This window comes from Mesoplodon densirostris, chromosome 12 (genome assembly GCF_025265405.1).
Source record: "Mesoplodon densirostris isolate mMesDen1 chromosome 12, mMesDen1 primary haplotype, whole genome shotgun sequence".
Taxonomy (NCBI): domain Eukaryota; kingdom Metazoa; phylum Chordata; class Mammalia; order Artiodactyla; family Ziphiidae; genus Mesoplodon; species Mesoplodon densirostris.
Genome location: NC_082672.1, coordinates 89,691,830 through 89,715,355, shown reverse-complemented (window position 1 = coordinate 89,715,355; position 23,526 = coordinate 89,691,830). Strand labels below are relative to the sequence as shown.

Genomic DNA, 23,526 nt, shown 5'->3' with positions numbered 1-23,526 from the left:
TAGAGATGATGGTCAAGGCAGAATTTATAGAAGAAGATGCTATCTCACAAATCACTCAAAGGAGATTAATTATTTAAGTGATAAAAGACTTACAAATGCAGTTCTTCACAGTATTATGGCAAAATGCTGATAGAATACTAGAAAATGAACACTCAGAATGAATACATTATAATAGCCTAGAACTGGAATTTAGATGAAACACAAAAGAAGTCCTTTATTTTAAAAAATAAAGAACTGAGGTTAAAATATATAAAATGAATGATCTGCCAAAGGCAGTACAGAAGAGAAGCACTAGATTTTCCATTTCATAAAAAAAGCGGAGGGTCTGAGGTCCACTTAGATATAACATTTTCAGTGTTCTTCCCACTACAAGCCTTCAATCCAGTTTTAAATAGGATGTAACGAATGTAAATAAAATTAGACCTACGAACGCAAAGCAAATCAAGGGCACAACACTAATAAGACGTCAACTACAAAACATTTTTATTTTTTGAAACTAGCTGCCTTCCATTTCTAGAATATTACTTTCAATTTTGGATGAAGGAGCAAAGAATCAATATTTACATATATTTTAAAGAAAAGTATAATTATTACCAGAAGTACTTCTGTAGAAGGAAACTTAATGATGTGTAACACGAAATGCCTCAATAAAGAAATTCTATTGATACCAAATATAATTGTTTTAAAAAAGCAAAACATAGCACTATTTTCTAAAAGCATTTGAGTTAGAAAACTTTTATAAATGAGGTATAATAATTTAGTATATTAATAAATAATAAAATTTTATACTAAAACATATTTAGACCATCTTCAACATATTTATATATATATATAACCCTTGCCTTGTTTCACCATGATTTTAGGTAAGTTTCACCAATGCCTTGTATATCTTATGTTATATTATCTGGATACAGTGAAATCTGTTTTCATGAATACTGATTAAGTATAAAAAACTAATTATGTACTTAATTAGGCAAATTAATTTCCACAATTTAATGAATTGCTTTTACACGTAGTTCCTAATAAATCTTCAGAAAGAGACCCTTCAGGACAAGAAAGAACCTAACTACCTTTAAACAAACTCATATTTTTGGATGCAATTTCTTGGGGATATTGTAAAAGTTTTGAGAATTTATCAAACCTCAAATGATAAATGTTAGAAGTTAACATGTCAAACAGAAGTTTGTGCATTTAATTTTTTATATTATTATTTTATTTTATTTTATTTTTTTGCGGTACGCGGGCCTCTCACTGTTGTGGCCTCTGTCGTTGTGGAGCACAGGCTCTGGACGTGCAGGCTCAGCGGCCATGGCTCACGGGCCAAGCCGCTCCGCGGCATGTGGGATCTTCCCAGACCGGGGCACGAACCCGTGTCCCCTGCATCGTCAGGCGGACTCTCAACCACTGCGCCACCAGGGAAGCCCTGTGCATCTAATTTTAAGATAAATCCTTGGCATTGGAAATGAAGGCTTTTCTTTTTAAGATATCAGGGCAATTATCTATAGTATGAGGTTGAAAACTAGTGTTCTTGGTATGTATTTTAAGACAAATTTCTTTCCTAATAATTGTATGCTAAACTGTTTGATGTTAAAATAGTTACCGGAAGAGCTCGCCCTTCCTATCTGCTCCTCTAGTCCACTTAATATTTAGTAGCATTTGTATTCAATAACAGCTATTAAAAACAAACCCCAAAAGCCCCCAAAATAAAAACTATGTGTGTGAAGTCAGAAAATTTTGATCTAAGTTAAAAAAAAAAAGGGGGTCAAAATTTAAAGCTACAAGTTGATCAGTGATGCCACCACAATAACAGTGGATAACAACCAGACACGTGAAGAAGGATCATTCAAGGCCAAGCTCCAAGGCCTAAGCAACAGCTTGTCACTTTTGTAAAAAGTACTGACTATAACTAAGAAACACCCGGACATAAAATGTTTTCTTAATGCTACATACCATTTGGAAAGGACACAGCAGTTACTGCTTTCCACATGCAATTTTTCATTTTGCTGTTAGGAACTCCAGAACTATATCTGATGCTCATTTACAGAAACTTATTAACCTTCATGGTTAGCATATTTGCTTCCTAGTCTTGTGTTTATAGGTAAGAAAGGAATAACTATATTTTTCAAGTACTGTTGTGGTTTTGGCCTCAAAAAAAAAAAGTCTGACTATATAGGCATGCAACTCATGAAGTAAAATAGTAGAGTCAAAAGTAATTCTGAGGTTTAGCTATGTTTTTAAATTCTTTACTTCGAGGTTGAGAGAAATTCAGTAAATACAGATGCAGATTTCTGATTTTTACTCCATTTTATGAAATGAGTAAGACAGACATACCTTATTAAGTTTTCCAAGTGCCGATATCAAATCTGCCCATTCACTGGAGTATTCAAAATTCTTTAGTGCTTTATCAATTGCAGCTACATAGTTTCTGTATTTGGAGTCACTCAATAACTCCAGCTCTTCTGTGTTCATCCTCCCACAGCGTCCCACTAGAGGCAAATTCCAAAGTCATGTAAAATCATCACCTACAAAAAAAGTCTGCAGGAGGAACCAAAGTTACAAAGTAAAGTATTAAAATGGGTTCAGAGTTAATGGCTAACTTTAAAATGTTTCTTGAGTTAGAAGTGATCAAAACTTCAGTCAGCTAGTATGCAGGTTCATGGAAGTATTCAAAGACAGCTTCAAAGATAACTACTCATGTGTTCCTTTCTAGGAACTGGAAAAATGGCTGTGAGGACTTAGGGATTTATAAAGGAGGAAATATTCCTGTACTTATTTCAATTTAGAAATCATGTTATTTCTTTGTCATATTTGCTGATATAACATTCTGCTACACATACTCCTCTACTTTGTTTTGATCCTAAAATGCACTGACTGGTTATATTAGAAACATCAAGGACATTAAAATAATAACAACAACAACAATAGGAAAAAGAAAAAGAAATGAATGACTTGGAGATCATCTTATTTTATTAAGCAATAATGGGCATATAGTATGAAAGAACATAAGCTGTTTGGAATTAAGAAAACTTTTAATAAAACTGACGAGTATATGAGGTAGTTTAAAATATGTCCGCAAATTCTTTGATATTACTTAAAAAAACACACTGCCTAATTCTCCAGCCCTGTGAGCTGGATTCTGGGACTCAATTCTAATGAAAATAGTAAGGCAGAAGTGACAATTTGTAATGGCCAAGAATACGTCATAAAAGCACTTCAGCTTCCTCCCTGCTCTCTCCCTTAGATCACTAGATCTGGGGGAAGTCAGCTGCCACATCACGAGGACACTTCAAGGAACCTTATGGAGAGGTTTCTGTGGTAAGGAACTGAGGCTTTCTGCCAACAGCCACGTGAATGAGCCACCTTAGAAGCAGATCCTTCATCCCTAAGAAAGCCTTGATTTGACTGCAGTACCAATTGACATCTTGACTGATTTCACGAGAGATCCTGAGCCAGAACTACATAGCTAAGTCTCTCAAATTCATGACCTAGAGAAATTTGGTTGTTTTAGGCCACTGAGTTGGGGAGTAATTTGTTACACAGCAATAGAATAGATAACTAATATGCAGTAGTAACAAGGAATTGAGGCTCAACTTAAAAATCAATGTGGGGACTGCACTGGTGGCACAGCGGTTAAGAATCTGCCTGCCAATGCAGGGGACACCGGTTTGATCCCTGGTCTGGGAAGATCCCACATGCCGCAGAGCAACTAAGCCCATGTGCCACAACTATTGAGCCTGCGTTCTAGAGCCTGAAAGCCACAACTACTGAGCCCATGTGCCACAACTACTGAAGCCTGTGTGCCTAGAGCCCGTGTTCCACAAGAGAAACCACTGCAATGAGAAGCCCGCACACCACAATGAAGAGTAGCCCCCATCGCCTCAACTAGAGAAAGCCCGTGTGCAGTGATGAAGACCTAACGCAGCCATAAATAAATAAATTAAATAAATAAATAAATAAAAATTAATGTGGCCTCTCCACCTTTTGGTGTCCTATCTGACTTTTAACTTTGCACCCTTCCCTAGAGCTGGGTTTGTGGATCTGCAGAAGGATCTAAGAACTAGCCAATACAATTAAATGAGGGTTAAAAAGTCTTTCACCAAATGGCTTTGGGATAACTGGATATTCATATGTAGAAGAATGAAGTGGACTCCTTCCTCACAACTATACAAAAATCAACTCAAAATGAATCATAGATCTAAATGTAACAGCTAGAACTCTAAAACTCTTAGAAGAAAGTACAGGAATAAATCCTCAAGGCCTAGAGCTAGGTTTTCTTAGGATTTCTCAGAAATAACACTAAAAGCAGCATAAGCAATATAAACACAAGCAAGGAGAAAATAAACCGGACTTCATCAAAATTAAAAACCTTTCTCTGCTTCAAAAGATACCATCAACAAAGTGAAAAGACAACTGACAGAATGGAAGAAAATATATCTCCCATATTTCTGATAAGGGATCTGAACTAGATATATAAAGAACTCTTACAAGTCAATAATAAAAGGACAAATAACTTTGAAATGGGCAAAGAATATGAATAGACATTTCTCTGAAGAATATACACAAATGTCCAAAAAGTCCATGAAGTGATACTCAACATCATTAAGTATCAGGGAAATGCAAATCAGAACCACAAGATACTTCATACACACTAGGATGGCTATAATAAAAAAGACAATAATAAGTATTGGTAAAGATATGGAGAAACTGGAACACTTGTACACTGCTGGTGGGAATGTAAATTGGTGCAGCTGCTTTGGAAAACAGTCAGGCAGTTCTCAAAATGTTAAACATAGAATTACCATACAACTCAGCAATTCTACTCCTGGGTATGGTACACATACTCCAGAGAAATGAAAACATGTCCACACAAAAACCTGTACACGAATGTTCAAAGAAGCATTATTCATAATGGCCAAGAAGGGGAAACAACTCAAATGTCTATCAACTGATGTGTGGATAAATAAAAAACAATGAAATATTATTCAAGCATAAAAAGGAATGAAGTACTGTTACATACTATGATATGGATGAACCTTGAAAACATTCTAAGTGAAAGAAACCATGTATTTTATAATTCCATTTATATAAAATGTCCAGAATAGACAAGTCTTCAGGGATGGAAAGTAATTAGCTTTTGGTTAGGGTGGAAAGGGGAGTGAATTGGGGAGAAACAGAAAGCAACTCCTAATGAGAACAGGGTTTCTTTTGGAAATGACAAAAATGTTAAAATTAATTATAAGACCCACACACCTACAGTCAATTCATCTGCTACAAAGGAGGCAAATATACACAATGGGGAAAAAGTCTCTTCAGCAAGTGGTGTTGGGAAAGTTGGACAGCCGCATGTAAATCAATGAAGTTAGAACACACCCTCTCAACATACACAAAAATAAATTCAAAATGGCTTAAAGACTTAAACATAAGACATGACACCATAAAACTCCTAGAAGAGATCATAGGCAAAACATTCTCTGACATAAATCGTACCAATGTTTTCTTAGGTCAGTCTCCAAGGCAATAGAAATAAAAGCAAAAATAAACAAATAGGACCTAATTAAACTAATAAGCTTTTGCAGAGCACAAAAACCATAAAAAAACCCCAAAAAGACAACCTATAGAATGGGAGAAAATATTTGCAAATGATGCGACTGACAGGGCTTTATTTCCAAAACATACAAACAGCTCATAGAACTTGACAACAAAAAAACAAACAACCCAATCAAAATATGTACAGAAGACCTAAATAGACATTTCTCCAAAGAAGGAATACAAATGGCCAATAGGCACATGAAAAGATGCTCAACATCACTAGTTATTAGAGAAATGCAAATCAAAACTACAATGAGATATCACTTCACACCGGTCAGAATGGCCATCATTAAAAACTCCACAAGTAACAAATGCTGAAGAGGATGTGGAGAAAAGGGAACCCTCTTGCACTGTTGGTGGGAATGTAAGTTGGTGCAGCCACTATGGAAAACAGTATGGAGGTTCCTCTGAAAACTAAAAACAGAATTACCATATGATCCAGCAATCACACTCTTGGGCATGTATCCAGACAAAACTCTAATCCAAAAAGTTCATATGTTCATAGCAGCACTATTCACAACAGCCAAGACATGGAAACAACCTAAATGTCCATCGACAGGAGGAATGGATAAAGAAGATGTGGTATATATACAATGGAATTCTACTCAGCCATAAAAAAGAACAAAATAATGCCATTTGCAGCAACATGGATGCAACTAGAGATTATGTGAAGTCAGAAAGAGAAAGACAAATACCATATAATATCACTTATATGTGGAATCTAAAAGATGAGACAAATGAACCTATCTATGAAACAGAAACAGACTCATAGACATAGAGAACAGACTTGTGGTTGCCAAGGGGGAGGGGATTGGGGGAGAGTTGGAGTGGGAGGCTGGGGTTAGCAGATGTAAGCTATTATATATGGAATGGATAAACAACAAGCTCTACTGTATAGAACAGAGAACTATATTCAGTAGCCTATGATAAACCATAATGGAAAAGAATATAAATAATGTATATATAACTGAATCACTTTGCTGTACAGAAGAAATTAACACAACATTGTAAATCAACTATACTTCAGTAAAACAATTGTTTATAAGGATGGTTACACAGCTCTGTGAATGTACTGAAAACCACTAAATTAAACACTTTAAATAGGTGACTTGTATAGTATGTGAATTATATCTCAGTAAAGGTATAGAGCTACATATATGTGTATATATATAAGATATATATCTATATATGTAAGATATACACACATATATAGATATATGTATACATATAAAAATGGGCTTTAGGGATTTGTGCATTACCTCAAATTACATGCAAAATTTACATCTTAGATTTTATTGGGGAATAGCCTACTTTTATAATTTTCTCAAAAATAGTTTTTAAAGTAATCCTCAAAAAGGCTAAGAATCACTACCCTAGAGAATGTACTCTATATTGATAAAAACCTGTTTGCCTGAAAAAAGCTAAAAATCTCTTAATTTATTAAATCAAAACTTCCCTGGTTAAAGTTATGCCAAAAAGAAGCAATACGCACTTCCCAATTCTCTATCTCAACTCTTTAATCCATAAAAACAAAATCAGACAAATCCTAAATCCCGTCTTTGGAGAGAATATCACCTTAAATACAGAGTCACTTGACATACGAAATTATTCACTTCACTATACCATGTGCCAAGCAGTATGTTTGGATGCTGACTAGAGAGAATATACCTGATTTACTGATGCTTTTCCCATTGGGAATGGTGGGAGTGGAGAATAAAGTAAAGTGAATCCTTTAAGACAGTTAATCCACTTTTCTCTTTAAAACTGTGATTTTTTTTTTTTTTTTTTTTTTTTTTTTTGCTGTACGTGGGCCTCTCACTGCTGTGGCCTCTCCCATTGCGGAGCACAGGCTCCAGACACGCAGGCTCAGCAGCCATGGGTCACAGGCCCAGCCTCTCCACGGCATGTGGGATCTTCCCGGACCGGGGCACGAACCCATGTCCCCTGCATCGGCAGGGGGACTCCCAACCACTGTGTCACCAGGGAAGCCCAAAACCACTGCGCCACCAGGGAAGCCCAAATATTTGACCCTTGGGGCTTAATAAGGTTTATGAGGAAAAAAACCCACTTTATAGTTATATCTTCATGGTCTGGACTCTCAAAGCAGCAAACTAAACATAAAGCGGTATTTTGAAGAACTACTCTGTGAAATCCAAGATGACTGTGAAATTTAAATAAGTGAATCAAAAATTATCTCAACTACCTTCCATTTCAAAATTGATTTTGTTTTATAGAAGAGTTGGATTTGTAATTCTTCTACTAGGGTAGAAGTCTTTGAGAGCAGGAACTATGTTTTATATATATTCGTATGCTGCACAGCACATAACTTACAATAGTGAAGCTCAAGCTGGATTCATACAAAGTGGTTTAAGTGTAAGACTGGGAATAAATTAAAAATTCTGCAAGCTGTTTTATCATTAATCTATGGTTTCTAAAAATATTTAAAACTAGATTTAACCACAACTATAAACAAACACACTGCAATATGTGCTTCAGATACAAAAGACTGACATACGAAAACATTTAAAGCTATAAAATTTGATAACTAATAAATATTAATACATAGTGAAATATGGAATGAAGGTTAGAATGAACACAGACTAAAACATTTATAAAGCATTTATAATTTTTCTTCTGAAAAACCAGAGAAGAAAGAACTGCAAAACCAATTAAACTTGGGGGAAAAAATCAACTCGATTGGATTTTCTGAAGGTGTATAAAAACAGTATAAAATAGCTATAAATTCTAATCGATAAACCTAAGAATGTACTAGTGGTAGACAGAGTAAAGCACATGTATAAATTTTACTGACAGGGACATTTTTTTCCTTAGCAGTATTTCCAGTATAAGAGTTAACACATGTATTTTGAAGATATACAATATTTGTGCATGGGGAAGATTAATCTGAAAATCAATTTACTAGTAATTTCTAACAATGAAAATATGAGTTATCTGTAATTGGGGTACTAATATAATTGTGAAGCTAAGTTACCTCAGTTTTCAGACATACTTTTTTTTATTTGGTATATATATATATATTAAAAAAAAAATCCCAACCAATAATGACCAGCTAAGTTTCTGGGGTTTACAACTCTTGTACATGTTTACAGCTAAAAAAGTTGAGTCAGGTAAGAAATTTGGATTTTCTTATTTATTTAGCTAAAAAAATTCTAAATTCTTAAATATGATTAAAAAGAGTACATACAGGGCTTCCCCGGTGGCGCAGTGGTTGAGAGTCCGCTTGCCGATGCAGGGGGACACGGGTTCGTGCCCCGGGCCGGGAAGATCCCACATGCCGCAGAGCGGCTGGGCCCGTGAGCCATGGCCGCTGAGCCTGCGCGTCCGGAGCCTGTGCTCCGCAACGGGAGAGGCCACGGCAGTGAGAGGCCCGCGTACCGCAAAAAAAAAAAAAAAAAAAAAAAAAAGTACATACAGCATGGGACACATATAATACTAGGTAGAACATCAAAAGCAAAATCTTATGCTTCCTGCAGGAACTACTCAGTATTAACCAGTTCTAAAGATATACCTGGGGACTGTCCAAGTGTTCTACCACATCCCAAGGATGTATATGAATAAATTATTTAAAGCATCATGCAATGCAGGGGAAAAACCCTACTTGTTGATTATGAAAGAAAAAGCACCTAAAAATGCTATAAAGATGGTTTTTCCAAAATTTTTTGACGAAACGAAAAATTATTAACCAGTAATAGTTACCATTTAACAAAGGAATGTGGCAATCATTGACAAATCTATTTCATTTTGATCAAAAGTTCTGAATTTCAATGTTGACACTTTAACTAAATAATCTTTAGCAAATCATTTATATAACCAATTTATGAAGCTAGTTACTCCAGAAAATTAGTAACTTCCCTGGAGGGCTAACAATACAGATAGAAGAAAACACCTACCAGGTATTTCACAAATAGGTTAAGATCACCCACTAGAACCCTGATGTTCTGTACTTCCCCCAATCTGACCCAATCTCAAACCTTCAAATGGTATATATGCTAGGAAACTCCAAACACAGATCTTCAGCTTTTCTCTGCTTAAGTATATTCTAAGGATAAGACCTTCAAAGCAGCATCTTAGCTAACCTTATATTGTGCTTAACTAAATGCCAGGCACTGTTCAAATGCTTTGCATATTTAAATTCATTTAATCCTATTCGATCTTTTGAGGTATAGGTACTTACCATTATTATTGTCAACATTAACAGATAAAGAAACTGAGGCATAGAAATATACGTGACACAGTTAAATGGCAGAGGCAGGGATTTACACTTAAGCAACCTGGCTTTAGAGTTCTAACTGAACCACTGCTCTTCACTCTCATGGAGACTTTTTTCCTTCTTATACCCAATCCTACCTCAGGGCCAGGGAGTGAAGTGTCTTTCTTACTCCCATAACACTTACCTGGAAGTTCCAATTCTGTTGAGCTCAGTTATGCCTGAACCCAAGCACCTGAACATCGCCGGAGAAAAATTATACAACTAGGCTGACCAACTGCCCTTTAAATTGAGAAACACAAACCTCAAACACTCAACACTGTTCTAATCCACCACGTTTCCTTTATAACCTTACCTGCCTGACACAACTATTTCATACCTTCTCTTCTCAAAGCTCTAATACCACCTTTTCTCCATCACTGCTAAAGACCAAGCTTCAAATTATGTAGGAAAACAGAAGAAAAAGGAACGCTCTTACATTCCCTCCAACAAATCTACAAAGCTATCTCCACCTGTACCCACATTCTCCACTTTCCCTCCTGCTCTGAGGAACAAAGGAGCCTCCTCCTTCTGCTGTGTTCTGGATTCCATCTCCTCTTGCCTTCTCAAGACTTTTCCCCAAGTGCTTTATTGGCTTTCTCTCCTCCCTCGGTACCAGTTTCTCCTCCTCTACAGGATCATGCTACATATAAGCGCCGGAATCTCTCCTGGCGAAAAACTAAAATTAACAGCCTCCCCTTCACCCCCACAGGCTCTCTGGCTACCAACCTATTTCTCTGTTCTCTATTACTACAAAACTTTTTGAAAGATTTCTCTATACTCACTACTCCACTCCCTTATCTCCTATTCACTCTTCAGCCCACTCAAAAATGCCTGACGCCGTCCCTCCAAGAAAACCACCCATGTAAAGGTCACCAGGAAAGTGACCAAAGGTCACTTCTCTAGCCCATCATCTTAATCAACTTCTCAGCAGCATTCAGTACTTTGTTCTTGGCTCTCAAGGTATGTTCTGACTTCTCTAATCAGCCTTTTTCAGTCTATGATGGCTTCTTTTCTCTATTCGAATTTTATTTTATTTTATTATTTTTTAAATGTTGAAGTACTTCAAGGCCCAATCAGGAGCTCTGCTCTCTTCTCTTCCTTGAGTTATCTCCTCTAGTTCTACAGTTTCAAATAGCATTTAACTGATATAGCCTAAATATATTACCACCTCTTCTATTATTTCCCCTTCTATTCTTCTAACTGGCTGGCGTCAACTCTAGCACGCCAATGAATCCTGCTTCTATTCTTGAGCGCTATTGTCCACAGAGAAGCCAGAGATCTTTTAAAATCACATTGTATCATTATGAGAACATCCAAACTCAAATACAGCAACATGTTTTGCATGGCAGGGCATCTTGCATTTGCTATTCTCCAAACGCGGAAACTCTTAGGTCAACTCTTTGTGAGGCAAATTCCTTCCCATCTCCAAGTAATATCAAACCCTCAGAGAAGCCTTTCTCAAGTAGCCCACACTCGGCCCACAAGCTTAACATCTACTCTAGAATATCACATGATTACCCTCCTAGCACTTATTATAGTCTGAAATTATCCTATTTATTTGCTTGTTTCCTATCCACCCTCCCTCACTGGAATGCAAATGTCATGAGATCAGGAGCCCTACAGGACTTGTTCATTCCTGTATCAGCAGTCCCATAAAAGTGACTAACACATAGTAGGCCCTCAAATGCTTTGAATAAATGAATTAGTCAATGTGAACACAGTTCACATACCATTTTCCTTTGTTTCTCTGAGAAAAGCTTCGTAGAAAACAGAATTAGTTCTATTTTTCTAACCAGCGTAGCCAACATGCACTCTTCAAACAGACTGTATTCATAATTGCTATTAAGTGCTTTAAAAAATTAAAAGATTCTCCTAAAACACCTATAAAAACTGTGCTGTATCCAATTATATTTTATATTTATAATTTACCAAATTATAAATTAGTTCAGTTTAAGCTTCAGTATTAGGCATAATTTCTTAATGTGGAAGATGTCATTCTAGCCCTTGTGAAAGGAAATCTGTTAAGTATGATACTCCCAGAGGTCTAATCTTTTAAAATTAATTAGGTGACAATCTCATGTTGAAGAAAATTCTGACAAAGAGTTTTACTATATTTAGCTATATTTTCACTTTTGCTTTCAGTAAAAACTATAAAACTTAATACCTAAGATATGAAAAATCAAGAATCTCAGCATTCCCTCAGAGTGAAAAACAACAAACTTGATTTAATTTTGCTTTTTCTTTCAATAAACATATACAAAATTATACATCTGTTAAAAATAGTCTTTGAATTCTATAAAAGTGGTAACTTAAGGTTCCTTGTAGCTTTAAATTCTGTGATTTTTGTGACACATAAGCAATATGACGAAAAGTAATTTAGAAAATAGAAAAGCGTGGGCACATATTACAACTTACAATGATCCATCAATGGGTAGCTGGGAGTCTACTGTAAGCATCAGGTAGTAAATAGCTATAATAGTGAACACGAAACATATGCTCTGAGTTAAAGATAACCATCCTGCCCCAAAGCACACCAGGCAAATAAACATTGCCCATACATTATTCAAGATGATGATAATTATAGCAACTGACTTAGGAATTAATTACTCCTTGGCAGGCACTACACTAAGCTCTTTTACACGAATTATCTCATGTAATCTTCACAACAAATCCATGAGGCAGGTATGCTCATGGGTCCACGTACATACGAATGTTTTAGTGTCTGAGGTTCCACAGAGAGAGTAAAGGGAGGAAGCTGGCAGAACTCTGGCAGGCTGACTCCTGCATCTGGTCCTAATCACTTATCTTTCTGAACTACTTTTAAATTACAGCTCTTAATTCTTCTGCCTGGCACATCCTACCTCTCCTCTGTTTTTCATTTTTCAAAAACCTGTTCAGGCTATCTAGCCTTTCTTGACTCTTTACCTCCCCAGTTTTTAGACACTGTATTTTCTTTTCCTGTTGCACTTATTTCTTAAAAAAAAAAAACTGTAATAATGTAAGTACATAATATCTCTGTTGTTCCTTCCAGACCTTGAGTTAAGCACAGGGATAAAAGCTCAACTCTGAATACCCCTACCTAGCTCACTGCTTGATATTGCAAGTGTTTAGGTTAAAGTGTGAGGCTAAATGACTATAAATTCTGATGTAAAAGGTTTTGTTTTGGTTGTTACATGTAAAACAGTGATTCTAATTTAATAAATGACTAGAGTGGAAGAGGAACCATACATAGTATTGCTACATATAATATATATAGTATATACAAGAACTATATATAGTATGTACAATCTACTTGCCTGAGAAAACAATTCTACACAAGTAAAAATATGCTCTCAAGTGGGATTAAATCCTAGAGAGGTGCTACAGGTTTGGGTTGTGTGCCCAAAAACAATTACAGGTGTGGCTTCCCCAAATTAATGATGCCCAGGGCTGATGAATCCTGTAGGATCTAGTTTATAAATTCTATTATTAAGCACCCAAGGGATGCTTTACAAGACCCAGTAAAGACAGGTTTTATTTTGTTTCTCTTTTGGGAAAGGGAGATATAATTCATGAGGGCTGTTAAGTACGAGGGGACAAAATAATAGTTCAGAAAATAAGTGTTTCAAAGAAGTTTCCCACATTTTCATGAAACCTATGGGCATCACTGATAATTCAATTACATATTCTAGTTTAGTCATATTTGTATTAAACATATATATAGAAAGAAATGGTTGTGTTGATAATTTAAAACTGAGACTCTAAAACAACTAAATTTTTGCCTTTGGGACTTATCATATGCCTTTTTTAAACATACCTTTTTAAAGTCTGGCATTTGTTAACATTAAAATCTGCTTGATTTCCCTATCGATGGGGATGGGAGGAGGGATGAAGCAGAAATGTCTTAGGCGGCAAGGGTAAGTCAGCCTAAGAGTAAATATCAGAATAATACACTTAAAGAAAATCTAAATTATCTAGATTCACCATGTTCTGGTTTGTTTTCAATTAGGAAGAAGCAAGAAAACAGTGCTTGTTTTTTTATACATAAGAACAATAATGATAAAACTGAGTAGCTAGACAGAGTGATTAAAAAGAAAAATGTGAAACAAGATAAAGGACAAATCTAACTTTTAGCTATCCTATCAAGTACTTTTCCAAGTTTATTTAAAACATCACTTTTCAGAAAGTATCTTTCTCAAAATAAATATGTTCATTTGTAGCTATTTTCTTCATTTAACAATGAAGAATAATGATTTTGCTTAAACTTTGAAAGAAATATTTTCTCAACTAAAATAAACTACTAGAAATAAAGTAAAAGAAGCAAAAATAATCTTTACAGTACAATTAAACCCACCATATTAAGTTAATCAATTGTTTCAAATAAAATTTCATTTTTTTAAAATTAGTACTTTAACAATAATGGTCTCAGCATTAAAAGATTAATGAACAATATACTATTAATTTTACTATTCAACTTTAAAATAAACACTGGTTGCTATACAAATTAACATAAACATACTATACTGTATATACTAAACAAATTTTTCTGTAATGTATTTAAGTTCAAGTATCTGTAAACAAATTTTATTACCTGTGAAAAAATATATAATTTTTTTCCCAACTGAAAAAAATCCTACACAATAAGGTTTATTTTCCTTTGTGAATTTTATTGAAACTGCTCCAAAAGTATAATCATGAGGAGTAAAACATACACACATACATGCTCATTAAGACGCAGATTCAATCAATGCCTATGCATATAAAGGATAGAAGCAAAATATTACACAAGCAGGGAGGCATCAACATTTTAGTTGAGTAATTTTACATACAGGGATTTACAAAAAAGCATTCACACTGTACACACACCATGCGTGTGGTTTGTGCACATTGGTTTGCTCAAAGCTATGAAACAATGGTGCTACATAGTAAGTAGCCTTGCAAGTGTTAAAACCCTTGATGGGTAAAGGAAAGAGACTAGAGTTAATCTGAAGGACATCAGGAAACTTCACAGAGAACAATGAGGTACTACCTACAGCAGACCTGCCTTGCTGCTTCTACGTCTCTTCCAATGTTCATTCCCTCTCACGTTTTATGGTTAAGGTAAAAATAGAACAAAAGTATTAATAACACACATATGAAAGAACAAAACCTTGCTGAGGTATTATTACTCTGCAAGAGAATTAACTCTAGATACTTTGGTAAATTCTGAAGCACCTAATAGAATCAGAACCAAAATAAGGTATTGCTTGATCTTTATTCAGAGGCCCTTTACGAAAACTAGGTACCCTCCAAAGCACTGATAAAACCATCAACTGGGGCTTCCCTGGTGGCGCAGTGGTTGAGAGTCCGCCTGCCGATGCAGTGGACACGGGTTCGTGCCCCGGTCCGGGAAGATCCCACATGCCGCGGAGCGGCTGGGCCCGTGAGCCATGGCCGCTGAGCCTGCGTGTCCGGAGCCTGTGCTCCGCAACGGGAGAGGCCACGGCAGTGAGAGGCCCGCGTACCGCAAAAAACCAAACCAAACCAAAAAAACCCATCAACTGTTATCATTATTATTAGGCTCTCCTTACTTTCTGTTTCATAGTCACTCTACTCTGTTAAATTTCTTTAGGCTATCACTCCAATACAAGAAACCTGTCAAGCACTGCTATTATTATTCTCTGAACGTCGTTGTCTTTTTTTTGTTTTTACTTCACTACTGAAGTAAAACAGCACCATCATCTTCCCAATCACACAAGCATGAGCTTTGGCTTTATTCCCTATTCTCATATTCAAATCTATCAACAAATTCAGCTTTTTTTTTTTCTTCAGCTGAAGTTGACTGTGGTAAACAGTATCATTCAGAATGGCCTTTTAACTATGGCTCCTAAATAGTTTCCACCTGGACTATTACAATAGCCATCTATCTTTCACTACCTTCAGCTTTCTAAGAGCCAATTAATTTTACACAGCAAAAAAGAGTTTGAGCATATAACTCCCTGCTGGAAGCTCAGGAAAATAAGTTCATACACCATGTAAAGCACTTCAGCCCAGTGCTTACTTAGCATGTAGGAAGTACTCTCATCATTGCTACAGCTGTGACATTCAATCACTTAGAAAGTATATACATGCAAGCTTTTAATCATATGATTAAAGTGTTTTCATAAACTAGACCCATTCTTTCAATCTTATAATGCATATTTCTGTTCTAGCTAAGCAAAACCTAGTGACAAAGATTCTTTGCTAGACCAAACTTTGGCCAGGGTTCTGAACCTTCTCCTGGGCCCATCTGTGCACTTTCTTATAAAATGTAGTTTTTTCAAGAACACTGCTATGTCAGTTTAACCAGAATCCTCCACCCTCAATATTTGATTACCCTCAATATCTGATCAGGATCCTCACCCTCCAACTACTGATCATCCTGGTCTGTCTGCAGCAAGAATCCTGTTAGGTTGGTTTTAACCAGAATCCCCTCTTACTCCTGATATTTCCTCTTAAGAGTAGTTTTCCATCCACTGACCCTCAACTACTCCTTGGCTATAAAGTCCCACGTGCCCACGCTGAGAGTTGAGGCAAATCTCTCTCTTCCACTGTAAAATCCCACTACAGTGGTCCCTACACCTATGATGATGATACTGAATAAGGCTGGCCTTACCATCTTAAGAAGTGTCACTGAATATTTTTTCTTTAACACTAGTCAACTGTTCAAAGACTTGCTCCCTTCCACCTCAGTGCTTTTACATATGCTATTTCTTCTCTGGATAGGCCCCATACTCCTTTTCACCACCTAAAATTTTTCTATCAAACTATATTTGAAATGCTATGCCTCTGCACAATACCTTCTGATTCAACCCCTCTGACCTGGCTCATTCTTTAAACAGTACCATTTGTCAATATTTGGAAACATGGCTTGCATTACAGGATAGTATTTAAAAATGCATATATGCCACATTTTGAAAAGTCTGTCATTTTTTCAATTGTGGTAAAAATGTATAAAATTTACCACACTGACAACTGTTAAGTGTATAGTTTAGTGTTATTAAGTATATTCAAATTGTGTAATTAATCTCCAGAACTTTTTCATCTTGTAAAACTGAAACTCTATACCAATTAAACAACTCCTTTTCTATCAAAGATCATTTGACCATGTATACACCAGGGTTTATTTCAGGGCTTTCTATTCTATTCTGTCTTTATGCCAGTACCACACTGTTTTGATTACTACAGCTTTGTAATATGTTATAAAGTCTTTTAAAAAAAACTCCTTCTGCCTGAAACACTGAATCACAACTTAACCTGGCTAGTACCTACTCATCCTTCAGGCCTCAGATTTTACCATCTTTGGGAAGTCTCCCCTGACCTTTACATCTCCCCAACATTCACATACATACATCTTTCTGTGGACTCCAACTATACACTCTACTTCCCCTATCATAGAACTTACTTTGCTTCACTGTAATCGAACTGTGACTCCCAGGGGTGTTAATCCCTGTGACACAGTCTTTATCTATCATTTTAGCTTTCACATCCCCAGCTCCTAGCAGTGCTTGACCTACAGTAAATAACCAATAAATATTAAAAACTGAATGACAATAGAATATACTCCAGTGGTAAAAAGAATCAAGTCTAATTGATTTAGAAAATGTTCCTAAGACATATGAGGTAAAAAATCAAGGTGCAGAATACTGTTTACAGAATGCTACCATTAATATAAAAAGGGGGGACTATATATTCATATAATCAGCATACATATGATATAGCTCTGAAAGAACACACAAGACAATAGTAAAGCTGATTACTTCCTGGAGGCCAGGTGGGAACTTGGGTGGATGGGGGCCAGGGAGACGGAGCCTTTTCACTGCATACTTTTTTTTTATACTTTTAAAATCACATGATTTATTTCTGGTATTAAATAAGTTTAAGTTTTTAAAGGTATATGAATGAATAGTATCCCTAAAGAAAATCAAATAGCAGCTGTGTAATATGTGGCATTTTTTCCCCCTCCCTCGTCTCATAAGAAGAAAATCAAAATGAATAAAACCTGTATCTTCAGTGTTACATCTGAACCCAGTCATCCCATCATTCCCAAAGAACCATGGAGACTAAGAATTTTGTTGATAAAGTACTTGCTTTGTTCAGTAATCTTCAAGTGGCATGGTAAGTTAATCTTTGAATATCCTTTCTAAAAGCATAAGCTGTGTATAAACTGCATTTTGAGTAAATATGTACTGCTTATTACTTAGTGACATGTTCAAATACTAGCTTTACAAGATGTGGTAGCTAGCTTCCAAGATGGCCTCCGATGATCCTCAAGCTCTTGTGTAGTCTCCTTCTGAAATTACTGCTGGCCTATGTGAACAATAAACAGAATACTGCCGAAGTGAAAACCAGGCCATAAAAGACATTGTGGTTTCCACCCTGATGTCTCTTGGATCTCTTATTCTGGGGCAAGCTAGCCTTTATGCCAAAAGGACATTCAAGCAGCCCTGTGGGGAGGCCCCTGTGGGAGGAACTGAGACCTCCCTTCAACAAACAGAAAGAACTTCCCAGTAGGTGAGTGAGCCACTTGGGAAGGGGGTTCTCCAATCCCAATTAAATCTCGAGATGACTGCAACCTCACAAAATCTCAAGCCAGAAGCTCAGAGACAAACGGCTCCCCAATCCCTCCTGAGATTTATATTGTTGTTTCAAGTCATTACATTTTGAGATAATGTTACGTAGCAAAAGAAAACTAAAAAGTTTATTCTCAAATAATATATTCCTTTTTAAACCACACCTTTATTATAACTTAAAAGCTGTAATTTAAAAAGTAGTTAACAGATCAAGTAAAATTGGCAGCTTCAAATTATAGAATCAGGTAGGCTTGGAGCAAAGAGTTTTGAAGACAGCCTTCCAGTAAAATGCCAGTTGCCATTAAAAAAAAAAGATAAGTAATTCTGCTGGAACCCCTCATTCAGGCTCAAGGGTGAAATCCTGATTAACTGGTGTAACACCTATGAAACTGGTGGTATACAGTATGGAAGTCATTTAAATATTTATTCTTCTTTGAACATGACAGACAACTTTAAAGCAAGTACCATATTTTCATTTTTTCCTCAGGAGAAAAACCTCTGTCAAGGAAACTTTACAATTGTTTAACCTCAACATTGTTAATGTTGTTAAATTGATCATACTACCCAAGGCAGTCTACAGATTCAATGCAATCCCTATCAAAATACCAATGGCATTTTTTTAAAGAACTAGGACAATTTTAAAATTTTTATGGAAACACAAAAGACCCCAAATAGCCAAAACAATCTTGAGAAAGAAAAACGGTGCTGGAGGAATCAGACTCCCTGACTTCAGACTATACTACAAAGCTACAGTCATCAAAACAGTATGCTATGGTAGAAAAAACAAATAGATCAATGGAACAGAATAGAGCACCCAGAAATAAACCTATGCATCTATGGTCAGTTATTTGATGAAAAAGGAGGCAAGAATGTACACTGGAGAAAAGATGGTCTCTTCAATAAGTGGTGCTGGGAAAACTGGACCGCTACATGTAAAAGAATGAAATTAGAACATTCTCTAACACCATATACAAAATAAACTCAAAATGGATTAAAGACCTAAATGTAAGGCCAGACACTATAAAACTCCTAGAGGAAAACATAGGCAGAACACTCTTTGACATAAATCGTACCAATATTTTTTTTGGATCTGTCTCTAAAGCAAAGGAAATAAAAGTAAAAATAAAAAAATGGGACCTAATCAAACTTAAAAGCTTTTGCACAGCAAAGGAAATCATCCACAAAACAAAAAGACAATCTACTGAATGGGAGAAAATATTTGCAAATGTTATGACTGATAAGAGGTTAATATCCAACGTATATAAACAGCTCATACAACTCAACATCAAAAAAAACAACAACCTGATTTAAAAATGGGCAGAAGAACTAAACACACATTTTTCCAAAGAAGAAATGCAGATGGCCAACAGGAACATGAAAAGATGCTCACCATTGCTAATCATCAGGGAAATGCAAATCAAAACCACAATGAGATATCACCTCGCACCTGTCAGAATGGCTATCACCAAAAAGAACACAAATAGGGGCTTCCCTGGTGGCGCAGTGGTTAAGAATCCACCTGCCAATGCAGGGGACACGGGTTCGAGCACTGGTCCAGGAAGATCCCACATGCTGTGGAGCAACTAAGCCCGTGTGCCACAACTACTGAGTCTTCACTCTAGAGCCCATGAGCCAAAACTACTGAAGCCCACGTGCCTAGAGCCCGTGCTCAGCAACAAGAGAAGCTACTGCAGTGAGAAGCCCGCGCACCGCAACGAAGAGCAGCCCACACTCACCAAAACTAGAGAAAGCCCACATGCAGCAACGAAGACCCAATGCAGCCAAAAAAAAAAAAAAGAACACAAATAACAAATATTGGTGAGGATGTGGAGAAAAGAGAACACTTTTACACTGGGAGTGTAAATTGGTGCAGCCACTATGAAAAACAGTATGGAGGTTTCTCAAAAAACTAAAAATAGAACCAGCAATATTATAAAAATATGATCCAGCAATTCCACTCCTGGGTATATATCTGAGGAAAAACCCCACTAACTGGAAAAGATACATGTACCCCAATGTTCAGAACAGCATTATTTATAATTGCCAAGATATGAAAGCAACCTAAGTGTTCATCAACAGATGAATGGTTAAAGAAGATGTGGTACATGTATGGAACACAATGGAATACTCAGTCATAAAAAGAGAATGAAATTTTGCAATTTGCAGCAACATGAATGGACCTGGAGGGCATTATGCTAAGTGAAATAAGTCAGAGAAAGACAAATACTGTATGATATCACTTATATGTGGCATCTAAAAAGTACAACAAACTAGTGAATATGACAAAAAAGAAGCAGACTCACAGATACAGAGAACAAACTAGAGGTTACCAGTGGGGACAGGGCAGGGGGAGGGACAACAGGGGTAGGGGATTAAGAGGTACAAACTATTATGTATGGAATAATATACAAGGATATATTGTACAACACGGGGACTACAGCCAATATCTTATAATGACTATAAGTGGAGTATAACTTAAAATTGTGAATCACTATATTGTACACCTGTAACTTATAGAATATTGTACATCAATATTCAATAAAAAAACAATTAGAAATGCAAAAAAAAATTGAGACACACTGTAAGACAGGTAAGTGCATATGAGAAGCCACTGAGCCAAGTGATGACTCTTCATCATGTTAACAACTACAGAATGGGACGGCATTTATGGTATGTAATCTAAAAAATTCCAGCTATCTGGAAAATTTGATTGATCACAATAACGCATATACTAAGGGTTTCGGGTGGCTGATACTTTACTGTATTTTGTCATAAAATAACAGCACAAGCAAAAGCAACTGGAAACGTAGGGCTATTTATATGTATAATGCAAAGGACTAAGCCTGCTATGCTTTTATAGTTTTTCGGATTACAGTCAGCTGTCACTTTTAAATGATATGAATTTATTTGCACTGCTTCTATAATGCTGCTTTATTTTATAGTACAGACACAGGAAAGAAACTACTTGCTTGGGTGAAGGTTTTTTTTTGAAATAAAAACTATTCATCCAAAGGGCTCTTGTCTTATTTCCAAACTGAGGGTGCATCCCAGAACTTTAGATTACCTAGTATTACCACTCAGGTAAAGTAGTTTTTGGAAAATGGTAGCACGGAACTAAATGGTCTATTTACCTAAACTCTTTGTTCATAAACACGAAACAATGGCAATTTAAACACTAAGTGCATAATATAGATATATACCAGTAAATAACGTCAGCAAGTTGAGATACAGAGTATATTTTATAGAACAAGAGTAGGGAATTTATTTTCTTTCCTGTTCATATAAAACTCCATTAAGAGAGGAGAATTTTTCATTACCTCAGAAGAAAAAAGCCTAGAAATGTCTTCTGCAAGATGGAAATAAAAATATGCAGCTCAAACTTGAGAATTGATGAGAGGAAGAAGTTGAGGAGATTATCAGACTCTTTTTTTTTTTTTTGCTGTACGCGGGCCTCTCACCGTTGTGGCCTCCCCCATTGCGGAGCACAGGCTCCGGACGCTCAGGCCCAGCGGCCATGGCTCACGGGCCCAGCCGCTCCGCGGCATGTGGGATCCCCCCAGACCGGGGCACGAACCCGTATCCCCTGCATCGGCAGGCGGACTCTCAACCACTGCGCCACCAGGGAAGCCCTATCAGACTCTTTTAAGTTTACTACCTCATCTACTCTTATAGGAGCTTTGCCAGATAAACATATTATTAACATTTCATCACTCCTGAATCAACAGTCATCACTTTGTCATATCAAAGGTTTTAACTGGTTTTAAATTTAGGTTTATTTCTCTACAGTCAAACGTTTATCTTAAAGCTAATGTACCATAATAACAAAAAGATGTTTTATTTGTAAAAGTAATGACTAATATTAAAAACATTTTTGAAGAAAATAGACATTTACGATTCAATAATGATCCTATTTAACTTTAAAAATGCAATACAAAGATGAAACTTAGTACACCTTTTAATTTGCAACTGAGGCTTTATTTCCAAGTTCTTTCACAGATAAAATTCTAAGGAATTCTCAGGCCCTGATTAAGCCAGTATCTCCCAAATTTTGACCACCAATCAGATGGGAGAAGATTGTATGGGGCCCAAGGACAGGGCTAAGTGTCACTGAATCAAGCGAGGAAGTTCTTCTCCCTTCATTCTCTTTCAATTCCTCTGACTACATCAGGAAATCTCGGATACCTGCTTTTTATTTATGGTGGTTACTTCAAGTTTCCTTTAAAATTATGTTAATAATTACATTGATAAATATGAAGAAAGTAAGTATACAGGAAGTATGCAGATATGGCCAAAATTCTGAAGATGATACAAGAATGACTTAGTCAAGTTTGAGAAATACTACACTTTCTATTTGGTCAACAAATATAACTGCCTACTACGAGCATGCCGTTGGTTTTGCCATCATGAAGGACAAAAAGGTGTTCAAAGAAATGTAAACAGGAAAGTCAGAAAAGAAGGTAATAACTTCAAAATGAGGTAATTAAAGGATTCACAGACAAGGTGGCATTTAAGCTAGAACTTAACAGGTATGATTTAGACATGCAGAGACAGGGAGAACATTCAAAGAGAACAAAAGCATAACAATACAGGCCTGAGTGGTGTGTGACATGTTCTAAATCTTGACTGTGGTGGTGGGTACATGGGTGTGTATATAATGTACACATAGGGGCTTCCCTGGTGGTGCAGTGGTTGAGAGTCCACCTGCCAACACAGGGTACGCGGGTTCATGCCCTGGTCCAGGAGGATCCCACATGCCGTGGAGCGGCTGGGCCCGTGAGCCATGGCTGCTGGGCCTGCGCATCTGGAGCCCGTGCTCTGCAACGGGAGAGGCCACGGCAGTGAGAGGCCCGCGTACCGCAAAAAATAAATAAATAACGTACACATAAAACGAGTGTACATTATTACATGTACATTTTTCCTTGATAAGTGTGATACCGTATCTTTGACCTATGCAAAGAAAATCATTGAGGTTTCAGGCTTGGATAGTTTGGGAAGGGGAGGTAAACACAATAAGGAGAAGGGAAATCCCAATTCAGACAGGGGGATCAAAAGTACTTATTTTCGGGGCTTCCCTGGTGGTGCAGTGGTTGTGAGTCC

At 36.6% G+C, this 23,526-nt stretch overlaps 1 protein-coding gene across 3 annotated transcripts in view; it reads right to left on the bottom strand.

The window, feature by feature from the left end:
* DOP1A (DOP1 leucine zipper like protein A) overlaps positions 1-23,526 on the bottom strand; it is a 111,153-nt gene that overhangs the window by 84,634 nt on the left and 2,993 nt on the right. For all 3 annotated transcript variants that reach the window (XM_060115076.1, XM_060115078.1, XM_060115079.1), the window contains exon 2: positions 2,332-2,535. In XM_060115076.1, the coding sequence (XP_059971059.1) occupies positions 2,332-2,469 (138 nt within the window). In that variant the 5' untranslated portion in view covers positions 2,470-2,535. The remainder of the gene's footprint in view (positions 1-2,331; positions 2,536-23,526) is intronic.